At 37.1% G+C, this 20,610-nt stretch overlaps 1 protein-coding gene across 1 annotated transcript; it reads right to left on the reverse strand.

The window, feature by feature from the left end:
• Positions 1 to 1,534: 1,534 nt before the first annotated feature.
• On the reverse strand, positions 1,535 to 20,524 carry LOC136248568 (golgin subfamily A member 6-like protein 25). The gene is made up of 6 exons (XM_066040340.1): positions 20,437 to 20,524; positions 9,018 to 9,902; positions 8,176 to 8,359; positions 5,753 to 5,950; positions 2,459 to 2,652; positions 1,535 to 1,966 (listed from the first exon to the last, which is right to left on the reverse strand). Exons 2-5 carry the CDS (start codon positions 9,572 to 9,574, stop codon positions 2,464 to 2,466), a joined length of 1,128 nt encoding a protein of 375 aa, XP_065896412.1. The 5' UTR covers positions 9,575 to 9,902; positions 20,437 to 20,524; the 3' UTR covers positions 1,535 to 1,966; positions 2,459 to 2,463.
• Between the last annotated feature and the right edge of the window lie 86 nt (positions 20,525 to 20,610).

The raw sequence follows: 20,610 nt of genomic DNA on the forward strand, positions 1-20,610 counted from the left end.
AATGCTCTTATAGTACTTTTCAAACCTCGCAAGTCACTTGTCAACCTATTTTCTGTTTAATGCTGATCACTTGACCAAATTGTAGATACTTTGTAGTTGTGAGCATTTGATTTATGATTTGATTATGACTTTATAGTACTGCATACAAGTACATAGTAATTACAATTAATGGTATTGGGGGTACAGCACAACTAGCACTTGGCTAGTGGCCATTAGGTTAACACAGCACTCCTAAGCAGTCACTACCCTCCACTGTCACTGGTGGTACTTTGGTTAGCATACATGCATCTTAAATTTCTAACAACTGGACATTCAATCCTTGTAGTGACATTAGGACACCACATATCATGTAGACGTAGGCTACTGTAGCTTATGCTTTCAAACTCAGGAAAATAAGAGTTGCACTACACATACGGTACATGATCATTTTCTTTCATACTACCTGAAGTCTGACAAGGATGAGAGTAAATATTAGTAACAATGATATTGACATAAAATGAGTTTGTTACTGCAATCAGAATACAGCATGCTTGAAAGTTACCGTTGAAATCTTTAAGGCTGCAGTATAGGCACCAATAGATACTGTGAAGTATTCCTGTGTTTTCATAATGAATGATCTGCTCATAGGTATGCAAAAACATCAGTTATAGTTTGCTTAGTAGAACATATAGGTACCACAGTGGCAGATTTAGGGGGGTTTCAAGGTTTCTACGGAAACCCCCTTTGAAAAATAATTATGCAACAGTTGAGTATTTAATTAATTATTGTGGCGTGCACCTATAATGAGTGATGTATTTGCTCAACACTCCGTAAATAGACTTTGTAAATATATATATTTTCACACTATAATTGTTGCCAAATGCAGTCTCAGAGCATTTAAATTTCAAAAATTTCCTGGAGGGGGAGGGAGCAGAGTGTGCTTCTTCGCACACTCGTCCATGTCAGTGCATAGGCAGTGGAAGAGGGGGTGCTCCAGCACCACTAGCTATTTTACTGGGGATGCTTCAACATCCCCAACTCAAAGCTGTATTGCACAATAGTCGTCACGTGAACTTCCAGAAACTTGTCAATCACGATCGAAATACTCTAATAGAGCAGTCACCCTAATACAACTCAAACATGCATGTATTAAATAAAATAATAGTATTTAATCAACAGCTGAAACCACCAAAAATCCCTCCAAATTCAATCAAACTTTTCTTGGAGGGCATGCTCCCAGACCCCCTACAATTAGCATGCTTCACATGCATGCTTGGTGCGCTTTACAACCACCACCACCATAAATATTGGGCACCCCCAATGTAGCATCTTTCCACCTCCTATGCAGTGGATATGTCCACCTTCTAAACTGGAAACCCCCTTTATAAATTCCTAGATCCACCACTGTACCATGAAAACATAAAGTACATGAGGAAATACATGAACACGCATACTCAGTGTGTGTTGACTTGCCACTATGCACAGGTATCATAGACTATGCTATTATTACTCTTCATGGACAGGCTGTACTTACTTATTGCATATAGACTTTTGATTTGGAAAACAATTTAAGCAATCATGTACCCTAACTTATCACAAATTGGAGTTAATCACAATGTATTTAAACAATCAAAATTTAACTCAGTTATAGACAGTGTTTTGTAATTACACATTTTGTGCATTAATTTAGTTTATTCAGACAATATAACTTTTGCTTTTAATGCAACTTCTCTTGGCCATCTATTACTGGTGAAAAGTACAGGATAAATGTAGACAACCTCTTTTCCATCATAAATTTCATCAGCTTCGTCATCACCATCCTTTAGTTCATGTACATGCTGATCAAACTGAGTTATTTCAGTGGACATCACTATTGGTATCGTCCTAGCCACACAGTCCCACGTGAACTTGGCTAACTTGGAGTAGTAATCCTCAACTTGCTTAGGTGGACCACCTTTGTTAATTCTTTATATTTACTAATTAGGGTCTGTAAATGAATGGAACAAATCATGTCTGTGTTGCTACAATAGGTCATCAGGTCAAGTTCTGCACATTAGATGTAAAGCTTTCAAAATGCAATGAAGGCAAAAATTTTTGAAAGCAAAGATGTAGGAGTATAGTAATTCCATGTTACATTCAAAATTTATAAGACTTTAAATGTGCCTAGCTATACTGTACTTACAACAAAACAGGCGAAAGAATAAAAATACATATCATGAATTTTAGCACTACATATACACAACTACAGGGTACAGTGCAAGCTGATACTGGTATTTCAGAAACGTTCCAGGTAAACCTTTTCCATTCTTTACAGATTAATTGAACCATCACTAATTACTAGCCACTCCCTTCTGAATAATTTGCATACAACGTATTATTTTTATTCATTTTGTAACTTTTTGCATTGCTTTGAAGCAACAATAATTAAAGTCTGATGAGTTACTTTTTTAGTTATGACCCTAATATGTACAGTACATACCTGTTTTATTCTTTGCGCAGAGTCCTCCTTTGATCTTCATGAAAACTGCTTATTATTTGCATGCAGTGCCTAGTAATTCTGTTACTTTGTGGAGGTAGAGAGTTGACTCCTGCTGGCTGTAGCTGGTACAATGTCTCTTCTAAATTATCAACAAATTCCTTCCATGTTGACTGCTTAACTGATGTGTAGGCAAGCTGCAGGTAGAGCATAATTATGACCAAGCATATAATACATGGCTCAGACCAATGCATCAAAACACATAGTAGCGCAAGAAGCTGACAAGCTACTGTTACTGTAGCCATTGCAGGAGCAAAATACAGAAATATTCATATGCTATACATAATTCATTCCCGTCTCCAAATAAAATATTTTGATGTGTACAGTGGTGCATCCCATTATTTGACTGAAAATTCCCTTTCCTCCCAAGTTATCTGCTACCACAATTTTTATTTTTAAATGTTTTTCCATTTACCATTAATGCACGAGCAAATTTTCATGGAAAGTTTGATTTTTGAGCACTTCACATAAATTAATAGATTTTGTCATGACTAACTTTCGATTTCCACAAACTATCTGGATTGCCAACAATGGTAAATTTACACCATACCATATAGACAGAAAGTAAAACTTGGCAACTTTTGTGAGCAAGCACTTAGCACTGTTTCACAAACTAAAATTTACCAATCATTTGTCCAATACAAATCTGTATTAGCTACCAACAAATTCGCCAAATTTTACTTGCAAAAATCCTATCATGGCAAATTCACTAATATTTCCTCCCACCAAACTTTCTGGTACTGATACAAAAAATTCATGATAAATCTTTTAATTTTCATATGATTTATACTAACAGAAAACACTAAAGTAGTAAATGCCATAAATAAAGTATACAATTTCCATCAGTTATAAAACTAATATACACTAGGATTGTACCAATCATACTGACATAATTTCAAGCATAATAAGTTATGGGTATTGTGCCAGCATAACTATTATAGGACGATTTATCAAGATTTAAAGATGCATCATTACTTCATATAAAAAAACATGCGTAATGTTATAATTTTTATAGTTTCTTGGCTGATTATCTGCATTACAAAAAAATGAGATGCTCTAATAAAGCAGTCAATTTTTGAGAATAAGGCTGTGGAAAGTTAATTATATGTTTCTGGTCCTACCAATCTCTGAAAATTGACCAGGCGACCAGGCTTTTTTTTTGCAACTTTGATGTAGTACATCACATTTGACATACCAGTACATGGAATTATAGGGAAAAACAAATTTAATGTACAAAATTAGCTTATCTTTATAAGAAGAGTGTTTACAGGACATGACAACCTTTTAACATAAATTATTGTACGGTGATTGCACAATTGATTCAGCAAAAAAAAATAACCAGGAAGGGAACTAGAAACATATAATTAACTTTTAATGGCCTAATCTTCATTATTAAAGTATAATTTTCAAGCATAATAGATTGATTATAAAAAACATTATAAGCAAACCATATGTGGCTCAAGCTAAATGTATACGCATGCATTCCAACAAGTTGCAACTTAACTGGGTCCACAATCCCATGCCTACTGCATTTATACCTTTGTTTGTGGAATATCACCCACATGTAATTGGTACTAGTAATAGCATGGGTAGCAGTGAAATTTGGGATAAATACCACAAGTGTTGCATTGAAATTTCCATTTTCATTGAAATTTCCATTTTCAATGCAACAAGAGTGGTATTTATCCCAAATTTCACTGCTATACCCATGCTATTCCCAGTTAATACCATACTCACTGCATATGTGACCGGATTTCATATAACCAGGCTTCCACACACACAAAAGCAAACTTACGTTTTTACCAGAAACAGATTGCTAGTCTAATACACTATCATATTCCACACTGTACTTCCTTCAGGACTGGCAAGTCTAGTTTCTGTAGCAGCTTTCTTCCGACCCTGTCAAAGCCATGAGTGGGAGATTGGCACCATTAACTGGCCCTGGCTTTGTGATAATGGTGTGTAGTGAGCTGGGACTTCACAGAGAGCTCGCCAAGTTCTCAGTCAATTGGAGTGATTTGAGGGCCATGGAGGGCCATGGAGGGCCTAAACTTGGCCTTTGGATTCCATTCATCTTCTTACTTCATTTTATACCCCTATATTAAGCCCACCCACCACCCTCCGCCCCTATTACTACCACCTGTGATATTATTACCCGCTTGAAAAAAGCTGCCCAAAACAGGGCAAATTTTGTGTATCAGATATCTATACACCCACTCAGTGATAGCTAGTAAATAGATGAATAATTGGTGCAAATTTTGTTTGCACAGCTGTAGGCACTGGGAAGTTATTACACAGTGGTTACTTAAAATCACCAAATCTCCTAACGAAGCTTTGTGCGTCGAAGCCTTGCTTTGTAAAATTCAGTCACATATACGCATGCTGTGCATTAGCATTGCTATGTATGCAATTCGTCACTATGTACTAAACACATGTCAACACTAATAATTGGTGTTAACATAAATTCTAGCCAATGAAATTGCAATTACAACTTTTCACTGCTACCAGTGAAATACGGGATAAATTTCACTGCTACTATTGAGACTTTTGTATGGGCAGTGAAACAGGTATGGTATTATAATTTGTAATGTGCTGAATTTTGTTATATCAGATAAGTTCTGTTATGACTGATACAATCATCCCTGTATAATAACTTAAAAGTTTGTATAACACTCTGGTCATAAAAATAATTGTTGGAATCTATGAGCATTTTAATGTTCTATGACAGGGCCTGAAAAAAATAGAACATGAGAGCACATAAATTTTGCTTACTTTTAAAAACTTTGATGAGTAACCATGCAATTTTCAGCACAGATATTCTGTCTTAGCACTTAGATCTGCCAATGGGGTGCCCATATGCCCAGTCACATAATTATATTGTCAGTCATGAGACCATGCTCTAGAAGCTTACCACATGTTAAATCGATGTACCATTGAATGTGCCCTTGAAATGTACTGGCCATGCATGTCCATCTACTGTGTATGAATTTTGATGCTTTTCATGCAAGCTTGAAGAAAAAAATTGAAATAATTATAGTTGTCTCATTCACTAATAGATACCCAAAAAGACATGGCTCATGCTTTATATTGAATGATTAAATCTTGGGTTAAATAATGTTCTAATCATATACAGTAGGTAAGTTTTGTACATTATAGCGCATCACCTTTAGAGGCTTATTAATTTTAACATGTGTATATACATCAACAGTCACAATTTATGTGAAATCTAATACTCACCCCTTTAACATCATTCTGTTTGGATTCCTCTGATAATTTTAAAGCTTTTAGTATCAGAATACAATAGTAAATCACAATTTCATTGCTTTCAGGTAATAGAGAATTCATATCTGCATTTAGCAATAGCTGATCTATGGAAGTATCTATAACTTTTTCAAATGCTTCTACTACTAATTCTTTGGCTTTATCGTAGGCAACCTACATAAAATCATCAATATCTATGTAAGTATGTAAAGGTATGTGTGCAACTGTGTGTATGCAATTTCTACATGTTTACATTACACTCAATTATCCAGACCCCACCTATCCGGATTAACCAACCTATGGAAATGACTGCTCTATTAGAGTAGTGACCGTACTATTAGGGTAGTTGATATTTTTAAAAATTTTCTTTACACTGCACACGCTGATCATGTACACAGTTTCAGAGATATGGATATTTTAGACTTATGGACCAACCCTGGTCCCAAGGAATTTGGATAACTGAGGTTTTCTGCTGTATATTCTATAACAGACTGTTAAATAAATAATAGTTATACGGGCACAATGTGGAGTCTATGAAATTTATAAACCCAAAGGCCCGGGCTGTACTGCACGAGCAAAGCGAGGGCGCTACTAAGGGCCTGAGGGTTTATAAATTTCATAGACTCCACATTGTGTCCATATAACTGCTTTAGACTCTATTTCACATTACACTCAGATTACTTACCTCATCCACGGCTGTTTCTGCTGTAGGCTCGACCAGAGCGGCTGGTTTTCTTGCGATAATACTAGCGCCATGGCAACTATGCATCCTCACGTGACAAAATAATAGTGCTCGTTCAAATCACTGTACGTGAACAATGCATACTGATTGGATAAACCTAGATTTTGAGCATATGTTATATTGTGCGTGAAGGCGTGGAGTATATTAGAAAACAAGGTGGAGTATATGAGATTTATTACCCACCCAAAACAGCCTAAATAGAGTCTAAAGCATACATACTGTACCATGCATCACTGTAAAGAATTATATTAAAGTTACAATAGATGTGTAGGTTATTGCACAAATCGAGGTATCTTTGCTATTCTAGACAACCTGAGGAATGGCACAATAATCACCGAGGGCGAATACCGTGGATTTGGGCGATTACCATTTAGACTATGGCTCTTACGGTTCTGGTCACTGCCAATAATGGCAGTTTCCTGATTGGATTAGTGTTAAAACAACTCACTGGTAGGCTTCCTAGATGAATACAATCATCTCCATTATCTAGCGATGTTTTCTTCACACTCTAGTGATGATTTCTGATGGCTGTTGTGACTGGAATCCAGCTAAACACGTGACGTATGTGACAAAAATTTTTGTTACGGGTGTCTAACCAGTTTAGATACCTACCTGCAGGTATCTATTGAATTTTAAATATCTGATTAACGACCAAAGTTCAAAGCATACTATGCATACCATAGTCTAAATACAGATTCCTACTTTAGTATAATAAGCATTTACTTGTTGCAGTATGTACTAACATGATGCCATTTAGATAGCCAATGATGTCACCATGCATTTCTAAAATTGTGTGACTGAGATGCTAATACTGTACTTACACACAAAAAAAGTATTTTAAATTATGAAAACATTGTTTTATATAAGTTATTGTAGTATGGTGCTTGGGCAGAACAAAAGCTGCCGCCAGTATTACAAATAAGTTGTAAACCAGTTTACAAATAATTGTAACATGGCTAAGTACCTCCTTTTGGCCACACAGTCCAGCCACCAATTAGTTCAAAGACATCAAATGAAACCAAATACCAGACAAACACAGGAAGTCACAATACAAGGCAATGAATTTGACTAATACATCAAGGAGATATATCATTCTGGAACAAATAAACAACAGCACTGTACACTGTGCTCATCTGAATGAATGGGAAGCAGTACAACCACTGGGCTGACTCGCTATCTGTATACCACCTGCTGATTCACCAATTAAGTTAAGTTAACCAAAATTATTATAGTTCCGCACCACTCAACAATGAATATCAGACACTCCTGTATAAATTGTGATGTGAAGCAGTACAATGGCTGGAGTAATTGGCATCATTATATATACACCTCACACTTGTGCATGGAAAACATGCTACCAATGAATAAACTAGCTAACAATGAATTAACTAACCATCAAGACATTATTAGTGAGTAAAATCATTTGTTGTACACAGCGCTCAGTGGTAGCCAATATCAGCCTTGCTTTCTCCGTCTTTCCATGTTACAAATGGGCGCCTTTGATCTGTACACGCCTCACACCATAAATCATTATTAACACACTCATTCGGTTTGTATCTGATTTGTAAACAACTTCACCCTTGAGTCTGTGGCCCTCGGGTGTCATGTTTACAAATCAAATACAAACCTCATGGGTGTGTTACTTCATTTAACATACCATTCCATGCTGAACCAGTTGTAGTGGAATGTCACTATATATCTTTTTGTGAGCACGCACAGCTGCTGGCCTAAAATTGTGCTGCAAATTCCTGTACACTTCTCTTAACTTGTACACACTTCCTTCATCAGCAGTGGTAAAGGCATTTGTGAATTTAAAAGAGCCTCCTTCAAGTTTTGCTAAACTACAAAAATAAAGAAAGATTACATGTATGTTAGTCGTTGCCTCAATATGCACAATCCCGGTACAGTGATCAATCAATGATACAATACTCTTGCATGCACACACACACACACACACATTTATAGATAGACAATGACACCCCCACAGGAATATGAATAGTAGTACCAACCTTGAAGCTACATTTACAAAGTTTTACAGATATACTCATGATATTGGTGTGCAACATGTCTGCATGTGTTAATAAATTATGTTATCATTCATACTTTTTGTACAAAGGTCTAAGTAATGCCTTTTTGCATGCAAATCTGAAGCCAATCACAGTCATACTTCACGTTTGTAAGGACCTAGAAATCATTAAGCTAAAAAGCTTAATTCCACAAGAAAGTTTGAAGAGTTGTTGCAGTGTAAGGTAACTTGGTCTATAAAAGCTGCATGGAGTTTCTTTAGTATCTGTGTGGTGGTATTGTATTAGCAATGAATACACTGTACATGTTTGAAGGGGAAATATGCATCATCTCAATACCAAAAAATAGCTACCAAAATCTATGGTCAAATATTTGATTTGATTTTAGATAAATGCACTTAACTTTCAAAAAAAAAAATTGTTTCCTACCACTTGCCATTGTAACAATCCACCACGACACAAATTAAACACATACATAGTGTGACACTGCTTCAATTCACTTTGGCATTCTTTCAATTCTACTTGACACTTCCTCAATTTCTGTTCAGATCTCTTTAATTCTTCTTTTTGACTCTGCGCTAGTTTATGTTCAGATTCATACATTGCACGTGTCTGTTCAAACTTGCTTTTGTAGTCTGTTGTCTGTATTTGATATTGCTTTGATTTCTGTTTGGATTTTTTAAATACTTTATTGGAGGTGTTTTGATCATGTACTAAATTCTGCTCAGGTTTGCAACATTCTTGAGGTTGTCTTGATTCTTCTGGACAATCGTTTAATATTTCACATTGTACTGCTGATTCTTTTGATTCAACCTTAGAATATGACAATACTATCTTTTGACAACTTTCTTGATGTTTCTCAGATTTAGCTTGGAATTGTAACAAGTTCTCCTTAAGCACTTTAGCTGCTTCTTGGGATTTCTTTAATTCAATTTGATGCTGTGACAAATACTTCTGCAATTCTGTAAATTGGCTTTGGTAATTCTTGCATTCTTTTATAAATTGTTCTGACTTTTTAACAGATTCCACCATTTGCTTTTGGTATAATACAGATTCTTTTCTGGTTTCCTCTGCTTTTTTTGAATTAATTTAGATTTTTTCATGCATGCGGTTATTCTCTCTTGAAATTGTCTTGTTCTATGTTGTGTTTGTTCCATAACTGTGCAGTTAAACATGTAGCAGATGTACAGCTCTGTACTCAGGAATTGTTTGCGTTCGGTTATGGGTACTGTACTTTATAACAGATATAGTATGTGGGAATGGTCACATGTGTTTGCAAAGAAAGAAATACTGTACGTTGATAGAATCAGAATATATATTTGTGTAACATGTAACTTGTAATTTCTGTGATGATTATGATCTAAATGTAAGATAGATAACACTTTAACTACTGTAGTACTGCAGTACACAATACAGCAAAAAAGCAGGAGGAAAAAGTGCTATAAAGCATAATAGTAAAAATGGATTATATGGTGTACCTTACAGTGCCTATAGAGATGCAGATCAACAATAATACCTCAGCACGTTGATAGAACTACACTACTCCCTAAATAAATTAATGCAATGACAACGTACAGGTGTGCTGTAGCGGTTGCTCTAATTAATAAAACTGATAAAAAGTAGGATACCTGTTTACAAAGGGGGATCACAGCCGGTTACCGACAAGGTACAAAATAGTGAGCTATATACCACTAACATATTGTATGCAGTCTAATGCACAATTCAGGTCAGAACCAAATAATTTATAACAATTCAAGTTAGACCAGGAAAAAAGTGTGATCAAGTTAAGCTGTATGACCCAACCAGATTTCATCTTTATTTTATTAAGACAAAAATATACAGCAGTGCAAGCAAGTGTTCAGGGTGGTGAGTGTTTCTAATAGTTTCTCATGCATGTTTGAATAAGTTTTATTATACCAGTTAAAGCATTGACTGCTACAGAAATAACGTTTAAAGAGTGGTCTGGAGACAGCTTGACTTTGCAAAGAGTGTTTGAGAGATAAAAATAACGTGATAAGAAGCTAAGCGGAATATTTCTTCTCGATATTTTTTTATATGTAAAAACTTGAATATTGTGGAGATGTTAAGCATGCTTATGACTACTTGTCTTGGTGGCGACAGTTGTCTTGTTACTTGTCTTGATAGCAATGGGGAGGCTAAGGAAGGCATAATGTCCTTTAAATATGATTAACTCCTGCAGCAAAACATTGAGAAACTCCAACAGAGCATTCAGATACTCCATAACTTAAAAATCATAAGGTATAGAACTATAAAAAGTCTAAAAAACCTACATATAATCTGAAAACTGCTCCAGACTTCCCCCAGAATGGCTTACTTTCTGTTGCATGCCTGCTTTTGGCCTGCTCCAAATACGCTTATTTGTTTTATAGTAGCTAGCTGTGTGGCCATACTTTAACCATTGATCGGCATTATATATTATAGCTTAAACTGTTTTCACATGCCATTGTCTGCATAGTTATACAAAATGGGCACTTTATATATTCAACATGTTTATCAATGGATCGGAGACTGCAACTTCCGACCTCTGCATGCATTTGCTATTCATAGAGTTGTCAGCTAGATAGCTTTCATTATTATCTAGACGTAGACAAGTAGCTTTAAAACTGTGATTATGATTGCTTGAAATGTACCTAGAAGCAAGTGCATAACCAGGGCCCAATGCAGTGCAGGCCACTTGGGACAGTCCCAGGCGCACACTATCTAAACATCAAAATCCAGATATTCTATTGGAATAGTCACTCCAATACAGCAGTCAGGCAAGTACATGTATCCATCAATAGTAAACACACTGTTAAAATTAGCCATATTCAGAGGGTATATTGTTTAAACTTTCCTAGGTGGTATGTCCTTAGCAGAAAGCTTAGCATAAAATTCAAGATTGATTTACCCTAATACAGCAGTCACCCTAATACAGCAGTTTAATAATCATACTGATAAACTTCTGTCTCAGATTCAATTTTAGGGGCCAAATATTCAAAAATTTCTGGGGGCATACTCTCAGACCCCCTAGTTTGGCATGCTTTACACGCTAGTGTGCTCTGCTAGTGTGCTAAAGGTACACCTTCCCTTTATTAACTAGCTATAGTGTCATGTGGCTAGGCCCTGGCATCACCAAATATCTGGCTACAACTTTGGCTAGATGCTCATAATTTTGACTCTTCCCTCCCCTACCTAGCCTTTGCAAAAAGCTGTGTCCAATGCTGCTGCATGGTAAAGAATATTAGGTCAGGGTCAAGTTGATTTACAGTTTATTGTCACCACCTGGATTTTAGGAAGTGAGCAATAACTTCATAGTCAAACAGTACAATAGTACCGTTTAAGTAGGGATCCCCAAAAGTGATGCACACCACCTAAAACTCCGCTTTCAAAAATCACCTTAGAGGCATCTTACGTGATGAAAATCACCTTTACGGAATAATATTAGTCCATCTAGCATCAAATACTACATTAAAAGCAAGAAAACACTAATAGACAGCCGGATATAGAATCTTTAAAAACTCGCTAAAACTGGGATTTTAGACAGACTGCCAGCTAGCCTGCCTGCCTGACCACAGATACAAGCCTAGAGTCTAAACAAAGCAACCCACGGCCACCACTTTACGTTACAATAACAAACTCACCACTGGGATGTGCCCTTTTGGGGTTCCAACGAGTTTGTTCCCTCTGCGCCTTGTCTTTCCCTTTACCTTCAATCACGCTCATCGTCTCCTTCTTGTTGCAATGAAACCATATTGAGGCGTTACTTTTCCCTATCAACACTTTCCTTGAGCAACATATTTAGACACCACAAACTTTTTAAGTGCTTGCGCTTGGTAGATACCTTTAACTTCACAATAGGTTTAATGCCATACCTATTAATTAGCTAATGCGATTTTGCATGTTTGATTAATAATGATCTAGCACTGAGACCACATCTCTTAACAATCCATCACGATGACACCCCATTATTATTGGCCTAGCTGTATTTCATAATGTTAGCACAACGAAAATATGAAATAGTGGCACACCTCCTAGCTGACTCGAGTTAAAAAATGCTAATGTAGGGATTTTCCTACTGAGCTATGCTGTAATACCATCATTCATCTATTGTTTCACTACTTTTTATTGCTCGGATCCATACTTCATTTTTAAATTCATAGTTTTTAACATACTGATTCACTATTGCTCAAGTGATAATCATCACTCATGTCCCTGAACACATTTTTGTAAACATGGTAACTTGTGCATGTGACAAACAGAATGATCATCCCCTGGACCATTGCAAATGTAGAGCCTTCAATGCATTGTTTACTTGAATAGTCAGGAGTATTTTCAACTATTTTGACCAAGTTGGAACTTCAACTATTTTTACCTAGTTGAAACTTACATCAATTTCATCATTGGTATTGAATTCAGTTTATATTGAACAAGACAAGTGAAAGCTCAAATTAGGCTGCAACTATTTATCGTACCATTATGATGGAGCTGCAGCATCATATTTGTGCACCAGCTCTTTAAGAGCCAATCCCAGAACATAATAATAAAAAGGACAAACTTTATAACTACCACATAGTGATGTTGAATCAGGAAAGACGTATTTCAAGACTTTGATATCAACACTACTGCTCTTCTTATCATAGGTATAAAATTTAGGAAATTTTCAAGGGTTTGACACTCCAGAATTATCAAAAACACAGGAAATGACAGCACTTCGATTCTGAAAAGCACAGTAATTGAGTAAATTTGCTTCATGATCACCCGTTGGTTGCTTGGCCAAATACCTCTTACAGTGCCACCAAAATGCTTGTATTGTAAGCAATTAGAATTCATATATAAAAAGCCAGCCTACTAAGATGAAGTATATCACTGTGTATCAGATATGCTTGTAAACGACAATGTGTCAGTATAACTATCAAGTTAAAGAAAGTAGACCCAAAGCCATCAGCTACATGTGAACTTAACGTTGTATGAAATTTGAAAAAATGACCTTCTCCCTCATGACTTATTCAAATATCCCTGACACAAACTGTGAATCAACTTAGCCTGGCCTTATGTGCACTTTCAAAGTCATGCCTTGCCCATGTATATAAGGCAATACTGGAACTCTGACAAAAATTCTCCTGTTACTGCAAAGTTAAATTCTCCCATATCAGGTCTAATAAGTGAATCTGGTTGACCTATAATTTAGCCTTTGTTTCAACAAGCTACAAATGTCAATTGCCCTCAAGACAAAATATAGACCCATGGGGGTGAGGTGGGGAATGATTGACATTGACAGTATCGATTTCGTGTTCATTGAGAAATTGAACATCACATAAAGAATGATTTCCGGCCCAGTTTAATATATACTCATACATTATGCTTTGTTCAGAGAATGACATCACTGACTTGGACTTTATAAGTAGATAGTGCAGTTATAAGCAATCTAATCCAAAACAGCCAAGCTGCTGCAAAAAAAGAGTGCAGCCCTCAAAAAGGCTATGGTGAAAAAAGATGTGAAATCCAAGGTGGCGGCCAAGAAATGGCTGTGATGGTAGATTAATGGTAAAAATTTGAATAACAACAATTCAGGTGAATTTTGGTGCCGCTTGGTCTTGGCACAAAATTCATCTAAATTGTCGTTATTAAAATTTTTACCATTAACCTACCATCACAGCTATTTCTTGACCACCACCTTGGATTTCACATCTTTTTTCACCATAGCCTTTTTGAGGGCCGCACTCTTTTTTTTTTACAGCTTGGCTGTTTTGGATTAGATTTAACTTCTTTTTGTATTTGTTTACCCCAAAGCCGGCCAGTGGCCGGCTTTGAGGTTTTTAAACCTATCTTTTTTTCTTTACCACAGGAAGAAGAAAAGATGAAACAGATGTTGAATACTTTAAATATTTCTGGTTTTATCAGTAAATGTACAAATTATATATATAATACATATATTTATTACAGAATCCTCCATGGTGGTTTCTTTGTAACTGAACACTCTACAAGGTAACTTCTTCTAGCTGATCTCTCTACAGGGTGAATTGTTTGTAGCTGAACAATCTACAAGGTAACTTCTTCTAGCTGATCTCTCTACAGGGTGATTTGTTTGTAGCTGAATTCTGTACAGGTGATTTGTTTGCAGCTGAGCTCTTTACAAAATGGTTTCTTTGTAGCTGAACTCTCTACAAGGTGACTTCTTCTAACCAGTGGCGTAGCTACACCCGGGCATTTGCCCGGGCATCACTTCACTTTGCCCGGGAATCAGAAAATGGTTGGGTCACGCAGCCACTCAAAATATCGTGTTTAGCACATAAATCTTCCCCACCCCGTTACCTTTAATTCTATGCCATTTTCTAACAGCTTCTGCCTCAGGTTCTGCCTGCCATCGACACTTGCACCCTCTCTAAAAAGGGGTGCACCGCGATATGAAACAAATTAGTGCTGCACATTCAGTTAAAATCAGAAAATGGCGCCATGTGTTCTCCACGTGACGTGTGAGTGTTCACAGTTGGCTGTTAGTTGGATATTGTCTGATTATTGTTTGATGGTACGAGGTCCGTGATAATGCTCTAAACAGAGTCCTCTAATAGTGCCCAAATTTACTTAGATGCAACGAGACACAAGAGGAAACTGACAGTGCGGAGCGAGGTGTGGAGTCAGTGTTGTATGATTTAGGAGTGGAGTGTGATATGTGATGTGAGCTATTATTAAAACAATTGTATTAGTCACAGTGGTGGAAGATCACCAGGATTTTTGCCAGTCTTGTCGCCATTTTTTGTAGACCTAAGGTCACTGAAGCAGAGCCAGTCAGTGGATGAATTGTAATGTTTAGTGAGTCACATCTTCAATGGAGGACTAGAGGAGGACTTATCACACAAGATCTCTAAGTGTATTGTGGCGCTGCACGTGATTACTACTACTACATATACATCCCACAATCAATTAGGTAGCAATCATGCAGTAGCGATTAGCTAGATAGTCTGTATAAATGCTTATGTTCATGCACCATACAGATAGAGTTAGCAGCTATACAGAATAGCTAGCCATGCTTTGCACTAAAAACAAATTTTTACGAGTGTACGTACAGTATGAACATCCCACAGGTTGCTAACTTAGTTACTTGCAAGGTTAGTAGTTTTCCCGGGCATCACAATTGGTCTAGATACGCCCCTGATTCTAACTGATCTTTCTACAGGGCAATTTGTTTGTAGCTGAATTTTCTACAGGGTGATTTGTTTGCAACTGAACTCTCTACATGGTGGTTTCTTTGTAGCTGAACTCTCTACAAGGTGACTTCTTCTAGCTGATCTTTCTACAGGGTGATTTGTTTGTAGCTGAACTCTCTACAAGGAAACCTCTTCTAACTGAGCTCTGTACAGGGTGAATTGCTCGTAGCTGAACTATCTACAAGGTAACTTCTTCTAGCTGATCTCTCTACAGGGTGATTTGTTTGCAGCTGAACTCTCTACATGGTGGTTTCTTTGTAGCTGAATTCTCTACAAGGTGACTTCTTCTAGCTGAACTATCTCTTTCCGTAGTTGAACTCCCTACAAGGTAACTTCTTCTAGCTGATCTCTCCACAGGGTGATTTGTTTACAGCTGAACGCTCTACATGGTGGTTTCTTTGTAGCTGAATTCTCTACAAGGTGACTTCTTCTAGCTGAACTATCTCTTTCCGTAGTTGAACTCCCTACAAGGTAACTTCTTCTAGCTGATCTCTCTACAGGGTGAATTGTTTGTTGTTCAACTCTCTACAGGGTAATTTGTTTGTAGCTGATTACTATACAGATTACTTGTTTCTAGCTGATCTCTTGAATTCTCTTCAGGGTGATTGCTCTATTAGGATGACTGCTCTATTAGAGTATCTCGATATTGCACTTGCTAACCAAGTTGGTTTCGTGTTATAATTCCGTGGCTTTAGGTCTGATGCTTCTACACCATTGAAGAACCTTTCTAAGATGGTTACTCCATCTGTGCAGCGATTTTCAAAGCATTACCACAAGCGGTTTATCTGGTAGGCGTGGCAAGTAGTCATTTTTTTTTATTAGCTAATCTCGATTGCATAATTGTTACACACTGTTGGTTTTTTCGTTGTATCTTCCTGGTTTTTAGCTCGATTTCTTTCAAACCACAAAAGGTTGGAGGTTCAATAGTTAATCTATTCACCCACAGGTTTTTAGCTTCTTCCCATACGCGGTTTACCCTGTAGGTGTGACAACATATTGGTGTTATTTTTCGTGAATAATCGCTCATAACTCTTTGCCTGTTGATCGTATTCCAGACAAAGTTAGTAACGGGATGCGCCTTTAAACCCCCTTCTGTGTGCCAAATTTCAAGGCAATCAGATAAGGCGTTCGTGTTTTATAGCAGTTTTTGTAAGTGTGCAAAAAGAGGAAGAAAAATAAGAAAAATACAACAAAGAAACTAAGCCAATTTTTGAAGTCGCATATCTCAGGAACGCTTGAAGCGATTTTGCTCACATTTGGTATGTGGAGTACTGAAGTTGGCGGGTGTGTCCACAGCAAAAATCATCTTGTTTCATCAAGGCAGCACAGAGCTACAGAGGTGCAAAAAATGCATTTTTGTTCTTCCTGTCAATATACTCACAGGTGTTGCGCGCTGGCTTCTTGGGCCGCGCAACACACTATCGTGTGTCTTGATTAATGTATGGTTGTAACTTAAGTATTTGTAGTTTTTGTTGTACATTAGTTTTTTAGCTACTATACTGTTTTACAGGCAGCATAGCTCCCAAACATTGATTACTGTAGCTACATACATAGGTTGTATACAATCACTGGACTGGACTGGACTAGTGGACTGGACTCAAGTTTTTGTGTTTTTTTTTCTTTCTTTCTCTTGTCTTTTAAGCACATATTTAGGTTATTGATTGTAGTTATTGCTACATTTAATTTAGAATATACAGGTAGACCTGTCTACTTTGTACTATACCTGTGCATGTTAGCACAATTAACAGGTATCATATTATGCCTTTAAATGGTATATTCTCAACTGTTTTGCAGTCACAGATTTCAGAGTCATACATGACTAGTGTAAGTCGCCAATTATCGGCACCATTTCATCACACAGTTGTAATTCCTTAATTCAATGGTGTACGAACTTCCGGTGTGAACCATTTCACAGAGCAGTCCTTCGTATCTTAGCACACCAAATATTAATTATCTCACGTGAGTGAACATCTTGTTATAAGGAGAATCGCAATGCCTATCATGTGCCAATTATCGGTATGGGGTACCAACTGTACTTCCATGATTGACCAATTATCGGCACAATGTGCGATTTTGTGTGTAACTCCATGATGCTTCGTTGGTTCTTTGTGAAATTTTTATGGGAGGTGCAGTCCTTCGATAACTCCGTTTCTTAGAAGTTTTACGAAGATGAGGCCAGCCATTCAAGAGATATTCAGGTTAGACATAAAAGCATACTGGATTCCAATATAAAACTATTTTTATGCAATTCCATGCTTAACCAGCATAGCTTGTATAGCACTATAACAACAATAATCATTGAATGAAAACAATTCTAAGAAATGTTTAGAGGATATAACAGCCCATTGTGGAACTTGGTAGTCTCCATATACCCTGTAACCTGTATAGTTTACAAGTGCCGATAATTGGTACCTGCCGATAATTGGTACCTGCCGATAATTGGTACCTGCCGATAATTGGCAACTTATGCTACCATTCTTCTTATCATGGAGTATAAATTGTACAGAACATGTTTAGTTACATAATAACCATGTATCCTAATACAAGTAATGGTCTTCCAAATCAGCAAAATTAAGTGACTGTCGTGCTATTCCATCCATTCTTAGGGATATGTACACCCTATACAGCTGTAGCTGGGCAAAGCTACATATTCTGGCATGGCTACACTGCTTTCTTTTGTGTGTGGAGGTGGGAGTGATCTAACTATACAAGTATAAGAAAAATGTGTAGCACAGTAGGGATATTCACTTCTTATTGTTTTACAGTATTTGGACATTACGTATTACTCCAATCCAGCTTGTTTCAGACTTTTATTGCAGCACTATACACTGTCCCTACTCTAATTTAGAATTCCTAATTTTTTCTTATACTTGTTTGTGAACTTTTTTTGCAAGCTCATGACCACAAAATAGCCTGCTTTTCACAAAATCAGTCACAATACTTGAATCACAGCACTATTATACTAGATTATGACTCATACAACAACAACTGATCAGTGGGCGCGGCTTTAAATAAGCCTGCAGACAATAATGGACATGGATTAGTGCATACTTACAGACTGATGAATGGGCATGGCTACCATATGTCTACAGACAGTAATTTAAGTAAGTGGGCGTGACTCACGAAAGAAGCAGGGATACGCTATGATGTGTTATTCGAATAGTTTGATGCAATATACATTGGTAGATGGAAGCCATACTGTAGTCTATTAACACTCAGCGGTAGAACCTTGGCTGATGGCCATGGTAAAGAAGGATAAAAGGTAAGACAATAGCGCAAGCATTGTATGTTTAATATACATGTACCAAAGGTTTTTCTTAAGCGATATAGAAACGTTTCTGCAAAAGAATTAGGGCTGTAGCTGTAGCCAGTTTTCCGCTACGCTTGCATAATGAGGAAGTTTACTACATGGCACGGACATTATTTGTGACTGGATTTGCAAAAAGGTACCTTTTTCACACACAAAATTTTACCCATTTTTTGAACTTTGAAGCTTCATAACGTTTTAATCGTTGCATATATTATCCTGATATTTTTCATGAGTGTAGCTACAGTATCTGGCTACAATTTGATACTAAGAGAAAGTTAATCAGTAGAAGAAGTAAACTGTTACATCATTTTGTTTGCTAGTATGTAAAATGTGTGGAAAAGGTACTGTACCTTTTCGCAAATCCGGTCACATTTTGCTTAATCACGGAACACTGTAATTTTCACAAACTAACCTGCAGAAATAATTCACAGTGCTCTTGTTTTATTGTATCACTAATGTAGTGAAGGTTAATGGCTCTCAAGACATCAAAATAGCTCAGAGCGTTCCTTTCCAAATATCCGCCATTCAATTTGCAATAGAAAAAGTAAGTAATTTTCAACCTTAAAATGATGACCTTAAACTCCCTCTGATTTCCTTCTGCTATAGCTCATCTTAATCGCTATTCACTGCTCTTTCCAAATCTGGTTCGGAATCTGAGGTATCTATCACATGTCACGGGTTATTACACCTTTTATTGCATGCCCCGAAACACCCAATACAAATGTATGGGGAAATTTGCTACACCCGGTCAGTTTAAGCCATTTTGGCGAGCCTAAATTTATGTGAATTGGACTTCTTTTGGCATCATTGTACTCGCAGAGAGTTGCTCTGCACATATCAAATCCGGAAAGTTACTAAACAGACTCAAGGTAGGCGATACACGATAATTAAATTATTTTTTATGGGTTTTTCAATCGAAATGTATTGGACATGCCTGTTTCAGCTGGCATTTTTGCCATGAACAAAAGTATAGCAAATGTCTGCAAACTTCTTCATATGATTGAAGGCGTCAGGCAGGCAGGCGGCAGTAGAAAATTCCATTGACTTAAAATTCTGTAGCAACTTGATGGAAACGTTTCAGGTCGATCTGAAGACACTTTTGGGCTTGGTTTTACCCAACCAATACTGTCCTGTCGTTCTGAGGGAAAAATCGCGGCAGGTTTTTGGGTTATATTATATCACGAATCGCCCCCACACCTTCGATGTCCCTACTATACAGTACTACCGTGAAAAAGGAAAAAAAACAACCTGTGTCCAGTAGTCCAGTCCACGGCAGTCCAGTCCAGTGATTGTATACAACCAACCGCTCAGTACATGCGGGTGAATGTACGTACATGTAAGTGGTCAAAACGAAAATGCATAAGCTATAAAAATCTTACCCGTAAGTTTGACGATCATATCAAACCGAGACCAAACGTTACCGGATAGCTACTTTCCGCTGCTTCCTAGAAGTTTTGAGGGAATTTCTCGGCAATGCGCGTTGATTAAGGCACGATAGTGTGCATGTGACTGCTTGTCTGTAGCTATCTAGTCTCGCCTAGCGTGCTTGTGTG

The sequence above is a fragment of the Dysidea avara genome, chromosome 1, assembly GCF_963678975.1.
Source record: "Dysidea avara chromosome 1, odDysAvar1.4, whole genome shotgun sequence".
NCBI lineage: Eukaryota > Metazoa > Porifera > Demospongiae > Dictyoceratida > Dysideidae > Dysidea > Dysidea avara.